Here is a 22,075-nt window from a genome sequence, read left to right on the forward strand (position 1 = left end):
TTCAGTAAGTCTCTTTTCCATTGGGCTCAGCGTTCTGGTGCGGGCTTTATAAATATTCATGAAACTTGACGGTGTGTCGATGGTGCTGTCTCGCACGCATTTCCATTCAACAGGGACTAGAACTGGGCCGTATGATCAGCTGCTGCAACTAGCCGCGACAACACCGTGTTTTCACGCCATTGTGAATCTAAGCCCTAATCTAAACAATAGGACCTATATAGGACTAAATATAACCAGCGATCTCCTTCTCTTAGACCCATAGACATGTGTTTGGGCTTGTTCGAAAGCTGCGAATCTTAGCTTTTCACAGGTTTTTACGGAACGTTTTTATGTTCTTTCAATCCAAAGTTATATAACTTTAAGCGGCCGCTGTTTCAAGTGAAAAAATAGCGCTTTCCAACCATTTTTTTACCTCGTCATTTTGTTTTCGAACAGACAGCGATCTCCTTAACCTAGACCTACAGACATGTGTTAGGGCTTGTTCGAAAGCTGAGATTCTTAGCTTTTTACAGGTTTTCACGGAACGTTTTTATGTTCTTTCAATCCAAAGTTACATAACTTTAAGCGGCCGCTGTTTCAAGCGAAAAAATAGCGCTTTCCAACAATTTTTTTTAATCTCGTCATTTTTTCCCGAACAGCCAGCGATCACCTTAACCTAGACCTACAGACATGTGTTAGGGTTTGTTCAAAAGCTGAGATTCTTAGCTTTTTACAGGTTGTTACGGCACGTGTTTATGTTCTTTAAATCCAAAGTTATTTAACTTTAAGCGGTTGCCACTTCAAGTAAACAATAGCGTTGTTCTCCAGCCGGATAGAGAGGAAATCTTTTTTGTCATGGCTGTGTTCTTTGTTCCCTCGAATAAAACCACAGTTGTCTTTTTCATTCGAAATTTTCATTTTTACATTTAATTTGATAACAGCAAATTCGCCATCCCTCTGCAGGTTCGTATATGAAGATATGTGCAATGAAAAGGGCTACTTTAGTGTGCCCTATTTTGCATGGTGGTAAAAAACCCGACTTCTCACAAGGAGGAGGCGTGGAGCTTTGGAAATAGCGTGATTTTAAAATAATAGCCTAATAGGCTAATAATATAACTCCTTGGCCAAGGACTGGAGTTAGGCTACTTTAAAGAACATGATAATTGCTTGAGCAAATTTTCTCTGTCTACTGTAAAAACTGCCGACAGAAAAGTTGATTTTTAAAGTGCGTGGGTGGGGATAGGTGTTTTCACATGCCGGTAAATCCTAACACAGGCAACATTTAGCCTAGTGGAACTCAGCTCCGCACGCCTCGAACCACGTCTTTCGCGATTCTATAATCGCCCCTGTTTGAGCCCTGTTTGAGCTGATGATGGGTGTGTATGGGTGGAGTAAATGCAAAAAGAAAACGAAACCACGCCCCAGCAGCGCGCAGCCCCGTTCTAACAGGACTAGTCGAAAAGGGGCTTAAGAGGAGCTCAGAGCCAGGGGTGGTAATGTTATCACCTCAGTCTGCCCAGACAACCCCTCATTGCTCCATTTATCACAGTCCACCAGAGGGAAAAGGGCACGCTGGGCTGGCAAATAACAAGCAGGCCTAATAACTGGGAGTATGTTCGGGTCTCTCTTCCTCTGCCATTCTCTTTCTTTTCTCTCTCCCTCTGCCATTCTCTCTCTCTCTCTCTCTCTCTCTCTCTCTCTCTCTCTCTCTCTCTCTCTCTCTCTCTCTCTCTATCTCTCTCTCTATCTATTTTTCACTTCTCTCCCCTCCCTCTCTAGATCTGCCCTCTTCCCGTATGAGCCATGCAGGGCTATACACAGTACACAGTTCTCATTTATGCTGAATCACTGTAGTGGGGAAGTCCCTGCCCTGGATGGAGAGGCAGGGGATGTTCAGTAAACATGATCCCCACTACACTTCTCCTCTCCTCTCCTCTCCTCTCCTCTCCTCTCCTCTTCTCTTCTCTCCTCTCCTCTCCTCTCCTCTTCTCTTCTCTTTTCTCTTCTCTTCTCTTCCCTCCTTCCCTCCCTCCAGCACTGCCTGTGCTAACCTGTTTCAGGACCAACAGTCAACAGTCAAGGGCAAACAGGTGGAGGGTGGGGGTTAGGGGGAGGAGACAAAAAAAACCAGGATGTCAAAAAGACTCTGAAAAACAGCATAAGGTACTCAAAACCCACATAACATGCGGGTTCATAATGTATGCTAAAGGTCATGACAAAGGTACAGGCATCTTTATTTCAACAGGCTTCAGATTGCTTTCTGTGTTGCAAGACTATGACAGTTAGCCAACCATCTGACAGACTTGCCAAGCACTTGACACTGTATGGAGGCTATTTCCAGCAGCCTTGAGAGTTTGTTGTGAAAATCCCCTCTAAACTGCAATTTCTGTTTGCACAGGTTAAGTTACAGTAAGAGCATGAAGTTCACAGAAGTTTCCAGTAAAAACACTACTCAGTCCGGTGGCAAAGCTGCACGGTAGTGTGGGGGCGGTGGAAGCTGTTGGATTCTAAGTCTGGGTGGGATTACCACCACGCTTTAGGGTTTAACGGTTTACGCCAGGCCGTTTACTCACTGGTGGGAGAGGAGAGAAGAGAACAGGAGACGACAGGACAGGAGAGGAGAGGAGAGCAGGGCAGCCGGACACAGTAGGTAGCGTAGGGTGAGTGAGGGTGGGGTGAATGGGGATGACTCACCTGAGAGATACGGCCTGGCTCTTCAGACAGAGAGGAGAGGAGAGGAGAGGAGAGGAGAGGAGAGGAGAGGAGAGGAGAGGAGAACAGAACAGAGGACAGAAGAGCAGAGCAGAGAAGAGCAGAGAGGAGAGGAGAGGAGAACAGAGGAGAGGATTGGAGAGCATAGGATGGGCTGGCTCTTCATAATATAAGGAGATGCGATGAGAGCAAAGAAGTCAGGAGAGGAGACGAGAGAAGAGGAGGCCAGGCGGCCACAGAAGGTAGAGGACTCACCTGAGAGAGATGGGCTGACTCTTCAGCTGATAGAAGGTATCCGTAGCCGAGGTGCCAAGAATCTCTTCGACTTCAATGTCGGCCACTATGCCAGATTCAGGAAGGACCGGTTCCAAGCTGAGAAATTGGAAGGCAAGCCATGCGTTAAAAAACACTTCATATTCAAACCACATCACAAATTACAAAACAATCATTACAAAGTTTTTTTTTACATCACACAAAATTGAAAGCACCACATAGCTCTTGTTTTTTATGCCGTAGTTCAGCTTGACTGTGCATCTGACAAAAGAGACTCGGACACGCGTGACTGGAGATGTTTTGTCATGGACTGATTCTGCTCACCCAACCGTGCTGTCAACAAACCGACACTCTACATTTCTCAGCTGACTTCACAGCACTGCTGTGCTGACATACTTAATTGTGTCTTCAAGCTAGCCCAACAGGCAAAGAGCCAGGTGTGTAGGGCTACTATCAAAGGCCCAAGAGAGAAAACGTGAGAGAAAGGGCTGAAGGTTTTGATCTTGAAGTTGAAGCTACACAGTCCCCAGAATTGTTCATTTCTATGCTGCTGAGGCTTAAATCCGACGGTACTTTCCCACTGCTCTTACATAATTAGCAGTTCACAATAGAGCAAACTAGGCTATGGCAGGGTGGTCTCATACAGTCACAACATGACTTGTCAAACAACAACATATCAATGTAAAACGAGTGCAAGCAAAGTGTTTGTGGTTCATTCATAGAGCAGGCGTTTTGAGATTCTTGACAGGCGCGGGCCACATCCTGTGCGCGTGCCACACGAATGTAAACACTGGTGTCCCGCCAGCATGCCCACCGCGCGACTAACTACTGTCACACAAGTTACACAACACAAGAAACATGGCATAACAAGACACTTGCCAAAAAAACATGACGATTAAAATTGGACGGGTATGCAGACGTAAACACAGAGAATGTAGTGGGAAAATGCACAGCCATTGCTTCTGACATTTGCTGCTATCCCCGTTACTTACATGGACACACTGACGTGGGAGGGCAAAGGAGAAGACTTCAATGTAAGCTCGCACCTCCTAAATCTGCGATTTTGACAGCGTTGAGTAGAGACTCGTAAGAAGCAAGAATATCGAGCGATTTCTGTCAACAAGACTAGGCTACTCGCCATACATGATTACACTGAGTAGCCATATTTCTCCATTCGAGCCGACGTACTCTTTCCCTCACCGGTTTCCGGGAAAACCATCGCGGGAATAGAACTAGTTCTACGTTTCACTGCCAGACTGCCACACATTTACTGACATCAAGGTTAGCGGAAGTCGTGACAATAACGAATGGACACCCACGGTCTGTAAAATAAGCTCGCTCCGTTGCCCGAGTTAAGCACGGTTGTAAAGACCAAAACACATATCGACTGAGTTTCTAAAAATAGGAGGCAAACTAAATCCTTCCTGGCCATGCCCACTAGAGGGCGCCTTAATCATTATGTTGATGTGGGTGTCCCTCGTTGTAACACTGGGTTACTTTTGTATCGACTTTGAACTGTTACAGTGTATCAACAACACTGTCTGATTTGGCTTTTAATGAAATGCAAAGTATGCAGGGCAACATATTTGACAAAGGCACTGGTTTTGTGTAGGATACAAGCTGGTCATCATCAGCAACCATGATACAAACTCTTCCTTGGAACAATAAAACCTGAGTGATACAACAAATCAGAACGTTCAGATAAATGAAGAGCTCTTTCACAACTAGGTCAATACTATAATGTTGCAGACCATAAGCTGAGTGAAACAGCCTACTGCTTACAGTCTGCTTGACCAAATCCCTCCGAAACACGAGCGGAGAAGGGGAAGAATGAAGAGTGGAAAAAAGGAAGTGAAGTGTGTGGGAGGATTTTGCTGAGTCACATCCTCCCGAATTCAAGGTCCAGGCAAGGGGTTGTTTAAAAAAAAAAAAAAAAAACGGCCATTACAGCAGATTTTTTTCAGCAGTTAACATTTTCAAAGCATTCTTCACATCAGCCCTGGGCAAATGTTTGCAAACCTTGTACACTCTTCCGTTCCACTTCTACCTTCGCTGTTAACAAAACAAAACAAGGTACTTTCCATGCCGCTCTGAGATCACTTGCTTTGTGATTGGCTGTACTGTATCTGTGGGCAACCGCAGATAGAGATAGAGATAGATAGAGTGAGAGAGAGAGAGAGAGAGAGAGAGAGAGAGAGAGAGAGAGAGAGAGAGAGTGAGAGAGAGAGAGAGAGAGAGAGAGAGAGAGAGAGAGAGAGAGAGAGAGAGAGAGAATTGCCATAAAGAGACCCTCTGATGCCACCCACACAGAGCACGTGCTTAAATGGTGTGATTTTTATTGGATTATGTCATTGTTATTGTACATTTACAACTGTATGAGGCCTACAGTTTATTACTTTTTTCCACGGTCCTTCTCATGGCTGGGTTGCCTGTGGTTGTGATATAAAAGCACATGCACTGTCCTTTTAACAAGTTCAACTTCACAGCGTGAGCGAGGTCAGCAGAAATCCACAAACTGACAGACGCTCGACTGTTTAGCTACACTGGGAGACCATGGTCAGCCATTCATTTTCTATGGGCCCTCAGTAACAGCAAAGGCTCTGTGAAAGTTCTCATTCACCATTCCAGAGTCAAGACTATGTTATCCGAAGACGTTACTTGTAATCAAATCTATTGCAAGAAGTTCAGTTGCTTTCAACCTCTTTGGATCGCATAAACAGAGGCACAACTCAGAAGCCTTTTACACCGGCTGGATGTGTTTGTCATTCATTATCCCAGAGTCCAGACCATGTTATCCAAAGACATTACTTGTAAGCAACTGGACTTCTTCTTTTGCATAACTCTTTGGATGACCAAAAAACAGAGGCTCTTTACACACAGGCTGGATTTGTATCCTGCATTGAATCAACTGCTCACTTGGGGCAGCTGGCAGTGGTAACAAAGGACAACAGTCTGTTTGTGAAACCCTTAATGGTATACAACACAAAACAATTGTCCCATTATAACCAAATGAACAGAGATCTGATATATCATCCTAATCTAATAGCCTACATAATGGTCAAGGGGGAGATAAAGACTATTTTACCAATGATAACAAGTGTCTTTACTACAAAAAGGCATGCATGGCAGTATGTGTGTTCTTTACCAACCTCTTGGCCTATCTGAGGCCTGGCCCTCAAAACAAACACACACACAGAAGAGCTGAGTGGGCCAACCCCACAGCACTTCAAGGCATTTCAGCAGAAAATATTGCAGCATTGCAAAATAATTTGTGCCCTGCCAACCTAAAAACAAAAGAATAGAAACCTTTCATTCTGAAGTTAATCCAATGCCATCGTTTCATTTCAGTGTATTCTGTATTTACCTCTACCCATATATAGGCCTACCTACTTGTTACCTGACAGAGACACTTACCTCCATCATTTTGTAAGCAAGTCGAAGGCTAATATCGAGGCTATTATAAAATATGGACAGTGTAGAACTTTCTCTGCATTTTCCAACTTGGATATTTCAGTTGTGCAAGCCAAATCATGATCTGTGTGATGTAGGCCTATCTGATGTTATCAGACTGGATTCTTGTGTAGAAACTAAACAAAATGACAGTCAGCGGTCTCCCAACTTGTGAGGTGCATCAACTTACCTGATGAGGTTCAGGGCCTCTGGGTCCGAGTCAAGAATCACGAACACGGTCTGTTGCTGCTGATGGGGCGCCCGTTGCCCGGGTAAGGACATCGGATTGAAGTTCAAATAAAATTCCTCATTTCCCTTTTCTCCTTCGCCCTTCTTCGGTTCTGGGGCAGAGCGAACAGACATGTCTCCGCCGGAAAAAGTGTTTTATTAATATTATTAGTATCCCAGGTAGACTCTCTACTGGAGTAGAGAACAGCAAGCTCGCGGGTTCGCTTTAGAAAGCTAATTATTAGTTACGCCCACCACTAACCTGCTAGGATGGACAGCGAGCGAGGTAAAGTGCAATGTTCAACCGAGTTAGCGGTACCAACCAAACTATAGGAACATAACCAGCAATGAAATATGGCGGAACTCTACAAACTACGGATGATTGTTGACCTAATTCTTCAGTTAACGACACCTTGTTTACGAGTCGACCTAGCTAACGCAACCCTGCTTTAGCGAGCGAGAGCAAACTTATTCGCACGAATGAATAAGTGCACACGAATCTGCCCTTACTTCAATACTTCATTCACACACGCTTGATGGTAGTGGTGGAAATGACCGCCGAGTTGACAGTTTGCATTTCTAGTTGAATGAATGAGCAGAGGCAGAGAGCTAGTTAGCCGACAAAGACCGAACTTAGCTCAGAAGCTTGTATCGACCAGTGAAAGTGGATCACTGACTGTAGTCGTATCATTTTTTTTTGGTACGGAAGGGGAAAATCCGCAGATGACTCAACCTTCGCCTCGAAAACAAGGGATCAGCCGAGATTTGACAGGCAAGGCTGAGAACCAATGATTGAGCTTGCACCGTGGTACGTCGGTTCTCTCTGACCAATGTGGTGTGAGATGAGGATTGTTTATCTTACCAAAATATTTCATCACCCCTCTCGCCACTGGAAAACAACTACATCATTTGGGCCATTGTTGGTTCAAAAGGTAATATGGAGCTTACAATCTGTAAAAAGAGCCTCTTTTTATAGTAGGGTTATAATTCGGTGGATGGATAGGCCTATTAGTGCTACATTTTCTCATTCCATTATTTTTTCTTCCTCAAGCATGTTGGGGCCCCTGGCCCGGCATTTTGACCTTGCTGACATGGGCTTCGGCTTGAATCTAGGCTGAACAAGGCCTATTATTAATAATAGTATTAATTAATAGGGAGGGCAAAGACGCAACAAAAGCTTATCAAACTAACCATCTCCTCTGGTATGAACTTCTCTGGAAACAAAGCAACAAGCATAATCAAGTGGCTATTAGTTTGTGATATAGGAGACTATGCATGCCACAGGTCTGTGATGCATGCACTGTATAGCCTACGTTATATGTAGAGGCCTATATGATCATAGTAGGCTATGATAAATGTGTATGATATTAAAAAAATAATCAAAAGCTTTGAAATGAGGCTTGCTCCACTTTCATAAACGACGACGAGTGTTGCCAAGCTGATTGACACTGACCGTTTATTTTATTCATTTTTAAATTCATAAACATTGTCATGATCTTGCACAGATTCATTTGGGATGTCAACATACAATGGTACCCAGTGGCCTGCCACTAAAATAATAATAATAGTAAATAACAATAATAATTATAATAGCAATTATTGTTGTACTCATGTCGTGTTTACAATAAACCTATACAGTTTGTAACCATGAAACAAAAAAAGAAAAACTGTGGAGACCGTAGAGATGGTTTGGTTTAGCAAGACCCCTCAATAAACCCAATGCTGAACTGCTGTAATTGCTCTTGACCACAGCTCACCACAGCATATTCAGATCGATCAGTCCCAGCACAGTGAATTTTGCCGTGTTAATCCTGAACGTAGGGAGTTACAGTAAATACAACACTTTTCTAGTTCGCCCTAGTCTCTAGGCCTAAGTGTTGAATTAACACTGATAACATTGTCTCCTGTGTCCTCCAGAATTCCTATCTGGGCTGTCTGGCAAGAGAAGATGGTGACTGAAAGGAAGCCTGATCCCCTTTAGTACCACTCACATCATACTCACAGTGCATAGATGACATTAACTGGTGCTGAATGAGTCTGGTGAATATATATATAGCACTGATGGAGAGGCACTTGCTCTTTCTGGGAGTTTGTTTGGCATACATGGTTGAAGCCCGGAGAACAAAGCGGAATGAACGAATAAACAAAGGTAAAGGCACAGATCAATCACTTTTCATCAGCTATTGGAATATAGCACCTAAAGCCTTATCCTAGCCCGGTTTTACCATCCTATTGTACCATTTACCTTGACCCCCGGAGAAGGTTGGGCAAGGTATTGCAATGATCTGTCTTTGTGTCCCCCCGCAGTGTTTTGGGTCACCAGCAAGTGGCGCCAAACAAACATCTCGTGAATCTAGCATTGGGGAGGGGGCTAGTTGGCTACCTGGGATTGTTCTTGTTTCATTCTTGAAATTAGTATGAGGGGATGGTAAAACTAGGCTAGCCTTGTCCTGCCCTTGATGTAGTAGAGGTAATTTTGTTCTAGAGGTGTACTGAACTGTTGAGCTCTTTAGGTCTTAACATCACTGTGACGTGTTGCATACATATGCATGCATACCATATTTTGTTTTACAACAGCACAATTAAATAGCTGGGCAAATCGAACACCAATAGTTCTCCCTTTGGTGCTCCCTTTTAATTGTGAGAGATTGCCACCACCAGATGACTATGAATTTAATATGGTCTTGGGCTTATTTTTTGTTGCAGATGACCAAACACCTTTTGTTAACAGTACATATTTTGTTGACTTTCAAACAGCACTTCAGTTAATACTGAGTGGAAGATCCACAACTGCGTTTGACCCTTGAGCCATTTTCAGACTCACCATACACAGCGAGTTAAGGAATACTGTATATATCTCCTGAGGTGAATTCCTATGGTGGACTGAAGCCAGACCACTAAATGTAGTAGGCCAAGAGTATAGAGATCCCTGATTTGTTTTTTATATATATTGTTGCCACAGAGTAGACAAAATGAGAACCACTAATGACTTGTCAGTAATTAACTTGTCATGAATTCATATATGTACAAAAAGACATGTAGCCATGTGAGTGTCACTGAGGAGAGTTGTTCACCATTTTGATCTTGCCAGTGCATCCCAGGAGGAGAATATGATCGAGGAGGTTACAGAGGGACAAACTGGGTTGAGAAAGTCAAAGTCCCAACCATGCATTCCTTTCGGCTGTGCTCTCAACGCAGATGATTTCACAAATTATCTCATGTACCCAGCTGGCTTAGTGAATTGGCAGACATTAATGTGGCAGGAGTCTTTCTTTCTGAACCCAAGATGTCCGCATTTGCTGAGACATCACTGGACTATTGGTGGCCATTCATTTGATTTCACACGTTGAAACGGCAAACAGAACCACAGATTTTGTTTTATTTTACACAGGTCTACATTGTAATCCTTTGATGGTGCTTCACATCTGCAGTGGTTTAGTAAGACTGAGCCCATCTTGTCTTGAAATAAATGTACAGTAACTACTAAAAACACAACATTGTTTTACAGCTGATCCCTTGACACTGCAACAGTCTGGTAATGTTCACTGTAGGCTTAACCTACTAAAAGAGTACTGCAAAGAGGCCCTGCTGAGTTCAAAATAAGCGTTTTTAAAAATGCAACTCAAATGTGTCAAGACATCAGAAATAGTGTGACATCGGAAGTGTCCTACACTGAAGTGCCCTAAAATCATTGCAAGTGTTTGTTCTCAAGATGAGCTTGTGCTTCAGCTGTAACATAAAGAAAAATAAAGAAAAGATTAGTGTCCTAAGATATCATGAACATGTAACCAAGGCATCAGGGTAGCCTTGTGTACTCGATAGAGTGTGAATAATCTGACTAAAACCAAGTAATGATGGGAAAACAAGAAAAAAAACACAAGCAAAAAATCATGCACTAAATTAAATTAGGGATACAGAATATTTAATCTGGACATGAACAGATTCTACTTGCTTTCATTAAGCCACATGTTTGTGTTTCGGCCTAATGCGTTTCCAACTGGAATTTTAAAAAAAGAAAAATGACAATAAATACAAGGTATAAAAATAAAAAAACCACACACACATAGATAAACACAAATCGACAGAAATGTACTGAATGACTCAAACGATGACTCAGTTGTGTTCCCGCAGTATACTTTGGCAAAAGCAGAGGTCAAAAATAAAGAAGATGGAGACGCTAAATGACAAGTACTGTAAGGCATGATTCAATAGTGATAATGCTAAGGGTAGAAACATACAGCAGATACATACAAAGATCATTCTTATCTTTTTTTAAAAGCGGAATGATCAAATGACAAGTGTCGTTTTCTATTTTTCTCTCACAACAAATACTTAATCAGCACTACATGATGTCAATACATCTGGAACTGGTTGACATTTGTCCCATATACTTATTTTTTTTTACCACTTGAATTACATATGTGTATTCTCTATTTTCTTTCTTCACATGGAAAGGAAAGAAAAGAACAAAAAGCTGACACAAGATGCTGAACTGTATATAAACAACCCTTCGGCTTCTGACTAAGATTGGGTCTGTTTTTGAATAGAGAAATAAACAGGACAGGAAAGAAGGAAGCAGGACCAAAATGATACCAGAAAAAAATGCAGAAGTCATTTCACAGGTACAATGTGTTGGTGAGAAATAAAATAAAAACGAAAAACAACCAAAAAAAGAAGAAAATAAAACGATTGTTTCTTTTACTCTTTTATGCCGAGTACTTGTGTCAGGAAGCATATACATAAGAGCTGAAGTCTTTGCCATTGGCATAGGCAATATATCCACCACATTGATCCAAAGGAGTCCAAATCTGACCACAAATGACAGAAAAACACCACGCTTTCTCAACGATACCAGACCCACAAAACTGGGCTTTTGAGGAGAATAAATTATATATACAAATGCAGGTGCCGATAACCTTTTGTATTTCGCATAAAGAAAAAAAACACTGCTATTCAAAACACTCAATATTTCAGTCATAACATCTGCCAAGTGTTTCTTCATATATACTTTCTCTATTATTTATCAAAATGCTTCATAAGGCATTGCCACTGATGTTACGAGGATACAAATCTGCCTTATTTTCAGACCTTTTTTAAAATCATCTTGCTACAAATTCACTCTCATTATCTACAGTCTTTATCAAATACCAGAAAAAAAGAGCCTTCCTTGTCGCTTACTGACTTCCATGCACAATTTCACAAAAATGACGTACTCAAGTTTAAAAAAACATGAGCTTCAAAGGGTATACTTCTGAAAAGCTATAGAATCAGTCACAATCTATATATATTTATTATATATATGGAACAAGAGATATTTAAGAGCAACTTTTTCCTATTTTTTTTAATTATTATTAATATTATTATTGTTTTGGAAGGATATATCTCTTCTTCGATATGACTGAGAAGGGGACAGTCAGCCTTACTAAGAGGCTGCAATTACAGTCCTTCTCCACTAGATGGCAGAGGGGCTGTTTAGTAAAATAGGATTTCATCGTCATAGTAAAAAAAAAGAGAGCAAATCCCCTCCACAGTGCTGCTGAGCGACCACATTAGCGCTCTTGAGCCTGCATCAAACAGACCCTGGACAGGCACTAAAGAGACGCTGCCCATTATAACAAATTATAAGATCGTTATAAGTGGCTGATTTGCTTGATTGGTTGGTCTTGAAGCTCTCTCTACACAGCACCAGTGGGAGATACCAGGCCTGGACTGGTAATCTGGCATGCAGCGCATTTCCCGGTGGGCCTACAAGGGGCCATGCAAAAACGCCCATGCCTTTTTTTTAATCCCAGCCCAGACCTGGTAGATACCCTAGACCACAGGATGTTTCCACAAATGGTATTCAATAAATTAACTGTAGACATCTTGTTCTGTTTTTCTTTAAACAGCCTTTAAAGTGACTATTATGTATGCTTGTCGAAACACCATTGTGAACAAACCTTCAACGGGGCAGTAAACTAATGTATTGCCAGATTACATGTACAATTATAACCTCTTTCTTGAAAAATAACGTGAATAACGTCTTTTAAAACCCTTTTTGCACCATTTGCCCATCATTGGCTCACACACGCACTGCAGTCTCTATATTTATTTGTGCAAGCTGACCTGAGATCAGCATGGAGGCTAACAGTGGCATCTCCTTGATCATCCTCATTCCTGTCTTGAAACACACACACACGCCGTATCCCTCAAACTGAACTTAACCACGCCTTTCCCCATGTAGAACACACACTTAATGACATAACAGAACTGTCACGGCCCCCGAAGATTTTTTAAAGAAACATCACGATTCCTTCTGCCAGCAAGAACACAGTTACAAACACTCCACCCCAAACAGACCGCACTCATTTTGAACAAACAACGTACGTACAGTACACAGCAACGTTTTGGCAGAAAGAGCGAGTTGGGTGTTGCAACTGAACATCAGAGGAGAAAATGTGGTTAGCCAGAGGAGAGGAGTGTGAGAGAGAGAGAGAGCGATAGGGTGGGTTTCTATTCAGTAATAGAAGTGCATACAGTCAAGTGTCTCTGGCACGCTCTGGCTCGAGGGTGTACACACTTTGGCAGGATTGCAAACACTGGTCACTCACAAGATGAGCAATACACAGAGAAACGGACCTGTAAATATTGCATGCAACTGACAGCTGACACATAATATAGAGAAGTGAGGGCGTATGTGTGTGCGAGAGAGTTTGTCTGTGTGTGTGTGTGTGTGTGTGTGCTTGTATTGGCATGCGCCTGTATATGTCTGGAAGGGTGTGTCTGTGGTTTTTCGCTGTTCATGTACACGTGTGTGTGTGTGTGTGTGTGTGTGTGTGTGTGTGTGTGTGTGTGTGTGTGTGTGTGTGTGTGTGTGTGTGTGTGTGTGTGTTTTGTACAGTTCCGAGTGTGTGTGCAAAAGGGGAATGATATCCGTGATAGGATCTGTTGGATTGTTTTGTTTGCGGCTGTTGTGGTTTTATAGACAAATCATGTGCTTTCTGCCACATGGGCTAACTCCTCCCCTTCCTCCTCCAGGGCCTCCGTGATTGGCCCGTGGGCCTGTAAGTCCTCCCCCTTGCCAGCGCGTGATAGGACCTCCATCCAGCGGCGCTGCAGCTCCTCACTGTCAGCGCTGAAGAAGAGGGTCAGGTGGCTCTGGCTCATCTTGAAGGCGTGCCGACGCTCCAGCCGGTCACATGGCTCCGGGAGGGACACCTCGAACCCGATCAGGGGCACGCTGCGCTGGGCCTTTACGTCCTACAACATCCAGACACACACACACACACAAACATACATTAGAAATGCATCTACATAGACACAGACACAGACACGCACGCACTCATGCACACACACACACGTGCGTGCACACATACACATTCACATACACAGACACAGACACACACAAACACACATGCACAAACACACACACACATAGGGCTGCAAGATTATGGAAAAAGTCATAATCACGATTATTTGGGTCAAAATCATAATCACGATTATTGATTTTTGCTGATTTAAAAAAATATATAACAAAATGAAATATAACCAAGAATGATTTTTATATACGGGATGAGCAAAATAAAATGAATTGTAATAATTATGTAAAAGGCAATAGCATGAAACTAAGGTGATTTCTGGCCAGAAACACCAGCCTGTCAGTATGTTCTGGCTTCAAGGAGGCTCTCGAAGGTAGGTCACTATTGCCATGATTAAATCTCGATTGAAATATCGATGTCGATATCACGATTATATCACAATTTTCGATTATTTTCAATTAATTGTGTAGCCCTGCACACACATACACACACACACACACACACACACACACACACACACACACACACACACACACACACACACACACACACACACACACACACAAAACCATTATATGGACAACGCCAAGCACCATAAGGATACAACAAGAAAGACCAAGCTCCTGGCAAACTTGCGCTCCAAGTTCAAAGAAAGAGGTGCAGTTGCTTCCAGTCACACTCCCTTGACTAACATGACCTGGATGAATGGGAATCTTTAACGTACTGAAGCAGGGGAACAAGTCAGGAGTCAGATGACGCCCCAAGCAGCCATGCTCTTTAAATGTACTGTACGCCTCGTTCTGTTATTTACTGACCTTTAGTAACTCCACAAGATCAACAAGAATGAGACTTCTGTAGATTTATAATGTTGTAATTATTACAGTACTACCGAATATGATGACCCAGGTCAAATAAAATGCAGCTTTTTAACTGGCTGACGGGGTGCATATTTACGTACTATATGTTGCTAAAATATTCAACTACTGTTTGGAAAGTAGTTTGAAAATGTGTGTCTTTGTTTAAACACTGTTCCATATATCAATGCCCACCAGCACTCTTTTATTGCTTTGAATCCATGCCTTGCCTGGTGCTATACCTTTCAAAGCTGTAAACAAGTGCATTTTTTTTTCAAAGATTGTTTGGAATTCATCACTCAACACCACCAACATAACATTATATTATCCTGATAATAATCAAACCACTACAGATTTAAGCAGGAGATAAGGACAACTACGATAACTACAACTTACTATAATCACAACCATGATCAGAAACAACGTCATTAGCACTCGTCTGAACCCTACACACCAGACGAGGAACTTGATGACTATGCACACCACGAGCACCAAGAGCATCAAGAGCACCACTAACAAACAGCACCACAGGAATGTCTGTTTGTCTGCCTGTCTCGCTGTCTCACCTGTGGCGCTCCGTAGATGTAGAGCACCAGAGGCTCGTTCTCTGGGATGACGAACCAGGCCTTCTGCCAGCCGCGGCCCCCTCCCTTCTCCATGTGCTGCAGGAAACTGCAGAGGATGCTGTTTTCCGCTGCCACCGAGGCTTGTTTCTGTGGCAAACATGCACACACGCACACACACACACACACACACACACAGAAAAGGTCAGTTGTCTCATTTATTTACTTCAACATCACATCAGATATCATCTCTCATAACCTGACATCTCGGCTGAGTATGCTGCGGAACAAGTATGCATAGGCAAGTATGCTACCTGCAGAGCGATGTGAAGTTTGTATGGAGTAGGGAAGAAAATGAGCATCAACTACTAGCTAAATGCTAAGAGCTTTTTTCTGACAATAAAGATAATAATGTATTGTTTACTAACTGGTCTATTTTACCATTTCATTTTTCAGTGGTTGATGAAGGTTCAAATTTGGCAATGTTTATTTCCAGCCATTCGATGGAATAAGTACCTTGGAATAAGTAACATCAAGCAAGTACTGGTGTACAATATTACATCAAGCAAATACAGTACATGACGGAGCATACTGTATGCTGTGGGGCGAGTATGCTGTGGAGAGAGTATGGTATGGAGTGAGTATGCAAGCGTGCTATGGCTGCGTTCTAAAGAGCCTTATGCAACTTATCAACAGCGTTGGCCCTGGCAGGCATGCCAAGTAGAGTACAACTCTCAAGAGAGTCATGTGGTCCACTTTACACTCGCTCTCTGCTCCTGTGGGTCAAGTGGAGCCGTGCATTATAAGCAGACTGTCTCCTATAGTTCTCTATGATGTAGAATTCTGTTTCCGTTCATGTAGAGAAGAGAGGGGGAACCTGTCTTGAGGGCCGTTTACGACCATTGAGGCCATCTTATCCGGTACCAACAATTTCAATGTTAAGCAGATTCACATAAAATATAACACTGTTTTGTAAAGAAATGTTAGAGATTACATTTGCAATACAATTAAGTTGTATATTCAGGGAACATAATGAAGGTCGGGTCTAAAGATGACCACCTTCCATACAGGCCTAAAGTGCAAGGGGATATCCTGGTTTGTGTTCATAGTACGGCCCTTGGAGGACTTTGTGAAATTTGAAGTGACCCCTCGAATGAAAAAAAGACTTCCACCACCACTGATGTAGAGTCACAGGTTATTGGTTTCAACTGCCCCACATTGTTGGTGTGACCAATAGGCCAGTTCTGGTCAATTTGGTGCCCAAGGTGAGCACCCCCTTTCCCTTTTGTGTATTTAGGAATTGGCATCTGAAAACAGAACGTTGTACATCTGATCTAGTACCTACATACATTGTATAGCGAGTGTCCATGGACAACCACTGCAGACGTTAAGTTTAATGTTTCACATCGCCTGATGTTCGAATTTTTTGAACTTTTAGTGTAACTGGCACCCCCAATACATTTGGTGCCCTATGTGATTGCCGTGTCAGCCAATGCCTATCGCATACCCTGATAACTGAGGCCATCATGTGCAGTGCATATCCAGACTTGAATCTGCAACCTCACAACAACTAAGGCTGGGAAGGCCAGGCAGACATGCTAGCAATTCAGCTAAACGTCCGGCAATTAGCACAGTTGGTAGTACATGTTTTGAAGGTGTCAGGAGGGAGGTTTAATAACATTCCACACCAAGCTTGGCTAGCTGGCACCCGTTATATTGGCCACACACACACACGTTGTGCACGCACGCGCACACACACACACACCTCCAGGATGGAACGGCGTCTCTGTGAGCTACTGCTGAGGCTGGCTGGGGAGGGGGGCACCCCCACCAGTGTGGTGTAGCAGTCCACGCACACACGGTTCGCCCGGTTGTTGTCGTACAAGAGGCGGGCGCGGAACTCCGAGCACTTTCCACACACCACCTGCCAGACAGACAGGAAGACGGAAAGGCAGGAAGGAAGAGCACACAGTCGGGAAGCGTTACTTCCTTTTCATGTCATTACCTTAATGTGACAGGCACAGATGGAGGTGATTAAGTGTGCACTTATCGCAAGGTGGAAATAAAAGTGAAATGTTGCACAGAGAACATTTAAAACAAGATTATTTGATTATTGTCACCTATAGCAGGAGTTCAATCCAAAGTGAGTACTGCATGTGTACTACACAGTGTACGTTTTAGTTAAAAACAAGGACGTTACTCGATTATTTCAATTGCTATCATCATTAAGTAGGAAGTTAAGGGAAGTGCAATCATGTCCACTCTCCAGTGTAACCTCAATAAGTTGTCTTTGTAGGTCACTATATAGGCTCTGCTATACTGGTGGGGTAAGCTGGGCTGGAAACATGTAATCTTAACGCCAAGGGTCCTTACGTGTCCACAGGCTTTGCAGTGGTGGCGCCTCTTGGTGATGGAGTTGAAGGGCTCTTGACACTTCATGCACAGCGTCACCTCCTTCTCTCGGATAGGTGTCGGGGCACGCTTGCCCAGCTCCGTGCAGTTCTGAGAAAGGAGGAGAACAAGGGTGTAACATGGTGGCACTGTGTCATGTACTGTATTGGCAACTAGTAGATATTGCAAGTGTGGCACCCTGTCGACAGACAGCAATGATGGCTGACTTGACAGGTCTTTCCATCCACCTGGTAATTACTTATTTAAATATCTACCAACTTGGTGAAGATGGTTAACTACAAACCCCAACTCCGATGAAGTTGGGACGTTTGGTAAACAGTGAATAAAATCAAAATGCTATCATTTTCAAAACATTCAATCTATTCATTAGATGGAGAATAGTGAAAAGACAACATATTAAGTGTTAAAACCGAGAAAAAATACTGTTTTGGGGGACATATGTACTCATTTCTAATTTGATAAATCCAACACGTCTCAAAAGAGTTGGGACGGGGATCAGTGAAAGTTAGTAAACATCCAAATAAGATAAAACAACAAAGAAGAACATTTCAAAATGAATTGTACTGACGGACAATATAGGTGTCCAGGTATAAGATCATCACAGAGAGGCTGAGTCACTCAGAATTAAAGATACAAAGGGAATAATTACCATAGTTATTACATACATTTTTGAATTCCCTTTGATTTACCACAATTGAGTGTATATAAGACATATTTTTGTTAATACAATCATTGTATAGGTTCATGACATCATGAAATATATATTGGCTGTAGTCTCACTCTAATTCCTGGAGTGCTAGAGCTATTGAAAATTTACCATATTAAGAATGCTTAATGCATGAAAATGATACAGGGGTGTAACATTCTCCTAAGCACCTGAGCTCACTTGAAATAGACCCAGAAGACATGGGAAACTGTCCTTTGCTTACAGAAGTCAGCAGAAGTTGTAGAAGTCCATTCTTTTTGACAATAATAGAGCATTGCACATCCTGTGCTACAGTAAAAATGGACCATCCAACTTGTGTTAGTGCTAGCTTCAAAAGTCAGCCTCCATGATGGCATGCGGGTGCAGTAGTGCATTGGTTAAGATGTTCTCACTCATCTGTAGAGTTAAATACAGTGCTGAATGGTATAAATGGGTTTTAAACAGCATGAAAAGCCACTCATGCATTATATTTTGAAGGGAGATCTTCGATTACTGCCACATAGTAAGGTCAAATTGCATTCTCTACTATGTTTTAACAGTTTGGCTCCATCATAAGGACCAGCAGGTGATAAAATGGTGGGTTTTTGGTCAAGACCTGTCACACTGTAAGCACTACAGAAAGGAAAACATTGCAAAACATGACAAGGAATACACCCACCATTTAAGCTGGTGAAATCATGTCCAAGATAGGAATTAACACTGTTTTTTATATAAAATCATCTCATCGGTTAATGTATTTAACTGTTAAGTGTTGTCTTTTGTTTTGTTCTTAGTCTTCCTCGACATTTGCTGCCATTTATTGTCCCCGTCCCAACTCTTTTGAGACGTGTTGGATTTATCAAATTAGAAATGAGTACATATGTCCCCCAAAACAATATTTTTTCTCAGTTTTAACACTTAATATGTTGTCTTTTCACTATTCTCCATCTAATGAATAGATTGAATGGTTTGAAAATGATAGCATTTTGATTTTATTCACTGTTTACCAAACGTCCCAACTTCATCGGAGTTGGGGTTTGTAACTGCTAAAGTTGCATAGTGCTGTTATGGCCCCTGCGCAAATGGGCACTCAGCAAAAAAAAAAATGCACACAGACTCAACTATAACATAAAACGTTGTTATGACTTTACATACGACCTTAAAAACAGATTAAGACTTTAAAATAACAATTGACAAAATGCACAATTAAGGTCATTATGATTTTGGTTACAACAAGGTTATAACAGAGGTTCTTTTATAATTGAAAACAAGGTACTGGAGAAGGAGAGGTGATGTGTGATGCGAGGGCCATTTTGTCTTACCGGAGAGTTGGGAGGAGTGTAGTCTTCCTCGCGGAAGGAGCAGTTGAGCATACGGAATGTCTCCAGGGTCTGCTCATGCCTCTGGATGGTGGCCTGGATAGCCTGGAGGAGAGAAGGAGAAGGACCAGAGCAGAAAAGGCAGAGGAGAAGAAGAATAAGGCAGAGGAAGAGAGATACAGTACTCATTAATATACAGTATATAAGAAAAGAGATATTCATTCTATTGAAATAGTTTAGAAAGGACTCCAGCTGCTTATGCTGATTTTCGAACAGGGATATTCACCACAGGAAAATATAAAGAATACAAATATGTACATATTATAAAAGACTGCAGTCTTTTCAAAACAATAGTGGTTATGTATATAACTGCACCTGAATCCAGTCCTTCTTCTCCTCTTCGGTCCTGCGAGAGACAAAAAGAGACATTGGGATGCGTCCACCATAATCTACTTAAGCAGTGTTTATACACGTTATACAACCAATAGGACAGTTCATTCAGGATCCTCTGAATCACCTATTGTGCTCCTGAAGCCAAGAGTTACAACAGAGGACGTTCTATAGATCTCCTACAATCATTTCAGGGGGAAATCTCACTGTGACCTGAAACAGTTGACTCATTGTGCTGTCTGTTACACAAACAAAGTACCGTTGCCTTGGCAAAGTAGAGGGGAAGGCTTGCAAGGGAGAGCGGCTGAGGCGAAGGCCCTTTTTCTGGGGCAGTGAATGCAACCAACCTGGCCTGAAGCTCCAGCGAGCGCTGCTTGCCCGACACGAGGAATGTCCGTGGGACGTTGATGCTGCTGGTCTCCTTGAGCTGTGGCACACCAGCACCCAGACACGAGGAAAGAGAAGGGAAATGTTAACGGGTCATGAGGGAGAGAGACTGGCTGTCTGACTGTATGCAATGCCGCCAGAGGAAATGTATTGAAAGAAACAACAGTTCCGCAGTTGTGTCGGGAAAGGATATGTTCTATTCAAAGAGACAAGAGTTCCGCAGTGTCGGGAAAAGAAATGCTGCATTGAAAGAGATGGCGGTCTGTACAGGAATGCTAATCAGACAGAGGATAACAGCTAGCTATCTGCAGTGATACTGCAATGAAACATCTGACAACAAGTGTAATAGAAGTTACTCTGGTCTGTTGATGTGCACTGTTCATAAACAGATTAACACCACAACTGAAATTATAGATGAAATAGGCCCTATATTGTGAAATATATTGTAATTGTATTGAAGAAATATATTGTAATTATTGCAGCATAAACTACAGTGACAGTAAATCCCATAGAACTGATTCAACACTTGGAGAGTCCAATTTACACTCACAGTGTTGGCCAACTCTCTATGTGTTTAATTAACACTGAATAATTCACTATGCATGTACTCACTGTTTATAAAAAGCGCTTAGAGCAATGACTGCAAATATGTACAGTAGTATTGTGTGCAGTCGGGCACACTAATCAAAGAGAGGATGGCAGCTACAACAAACTACCAGAGATTTATGAAACATCTTAGTGATAGGCACATCATGCAACTGCTCTGCACTGCAGTCTAAGCATACACACTGTTTATAAAGAGCCGTACAGCACCACTAAATTATATGCAGTATGCATCACAATCTTATGAAAGAGATTGCAGTAATCACATGCTATGTGTGATGCTTAAAAAGGGCCTGGAGCTACGACTGGGGATGTCTACTAAGTAGCCTGTGTAATGTACTGCAGTCTATGCATACACACTGGACCTAAAGAGGCGTAGAGCCCCACTAAAAATATATACAATATGAATCATAGCCTTGGTCTTATGAAAGAGACTGCAGTAGGCTGTATGCTATATGTGCACTGCTTATAAAAGGGCTAGGAGCAATGACTGCAAGTGTGTACTAAACAGCCAGTGGTCTTGGTCCAAAAAGGCACTACTGGTGATGAGTCAATGGGAGTCGCCTTCTCAGACCACTTCATCTGGCCGCATGTCAGATGTGTATTTATCAACATGTGCACAGGATGTGTTAGACATTTTTACCATATTAGTAATCCTTGAATCTATTATTTCTTTCTGAACATTTTACCAGCAATAACCAACATTAACCAGTCATTATCTTCCAGTATTAGGAAGTACGTATGTCTTGGCAAATTGTACTTGTGATTAGAAGGCAGGATAATAGGGTTTTTCACAGGATCCGGATCCGGCAGGATCTTAAGCAGTGGATCCGGTATCCGGCAGTTACCTAAAAATCAGGATCTGGTGCATCTCTAGTTTTTACGTAGCCTAGGCTTTTCAGTCAGTCTTTCACAACCTCAA

The 22,075-nt window shown here is 42.4% G+C and overlaps 2 protein-coding genes across 9 annotated transcripts in view; both read right to left on the reverse strand.

Moving 5' to 3' along the window:
- Positions 1-7,393, reverse strand: part of tfe3a (transcription factor binding to IGHM enhancer 3a) — a 29,701-nt gene extending 22,308 nt beyond the window's left edge. For 3 of the 7 annotated variants that reach the window (XM_063208744.1, XM_063208746.1, XM_063208742.1), the window contains exons 1-2: positions 6,605-7,392; positions 2,947-3,063 (exon numbers count right to left, since the gene is read on the reverse strand). In XM_063208744.1, the coding sequence (XP_063064814.1) occupies positions 2,947-3,063; positions 6,605-6,777 (290 nt within the window). In that variant the 5' untranslated portion in view covers positions 6,778-7,392. Of the gene's footprint in view, positions 1-2,946; positions 3,064-3,956; positions 5,124-6,604 lie in introns of those variants that run through there. The other 4 variants (XM_063208747.1, XM_063208743.1, XM_063208748.1 and 1 more) reach the window with 3 other exon arrangements.
- Positions 7,394-9,999: 2,606 nt separating this feature from the next.
- The window catches only part of fgd1 (FYVE, RhoGEF and PH domain containing 1), a 60,497-nt gene continuing 48,421 nt past the window's right edge, over positions 10,000-22,075 (reverse strand). For both annotated transcript variants that reach the window (XM_063208749.1, XM_063208750.1), the window contains exons 11-17: positions 20,511-20,590; positions 20,149-20,179; positions 19,777-19,878; positions 17,731-17,859; positions 17,123-17,281; positions 15,361-15,507; positions 10,000-13,881 (exon numbers count right to left, since the gene is read on the reverse strand). In XM_063208749.1, coding sequence (XP_063064819.1) covers positions 13,612-13,881; positions 15,361-15,507; positions 17,123-17,281; positions 17,731-17,859; positions 19,777-19,878; positions 20,149-20,179; positions 20,511-20,590 — 918 coding nt within the window. In that variant the 3' untranslated portion in view covers positions 10,000-13,611. The remainder of the gene's footprint in view (positions 13,882-15,360; positions 15,508-17,122; positions 17,282-17,730; positions 17,860-19,776; positions 19,879-20,148; positions 20,180-20,510; positions 20,591-22,075) is intronic.

The sequence above is a fragment of the Engraulis encrasicolus genome, chromosome 10, assembly GCF_034702125.1.
Source record: "Engraulis encrasicolus isolate BLACKSEA-1 chromosome 10, IST_EnEncr_1.0, whole genome shotgun sequence".
Classification (NCBI taxonomy): domain Eukaryota; kingdom Metazoa; phylum Chordata; class Actinopteri; order Clupeiformes; family Engraulidae; genus Engraulis; species Engraulis encrasicolus.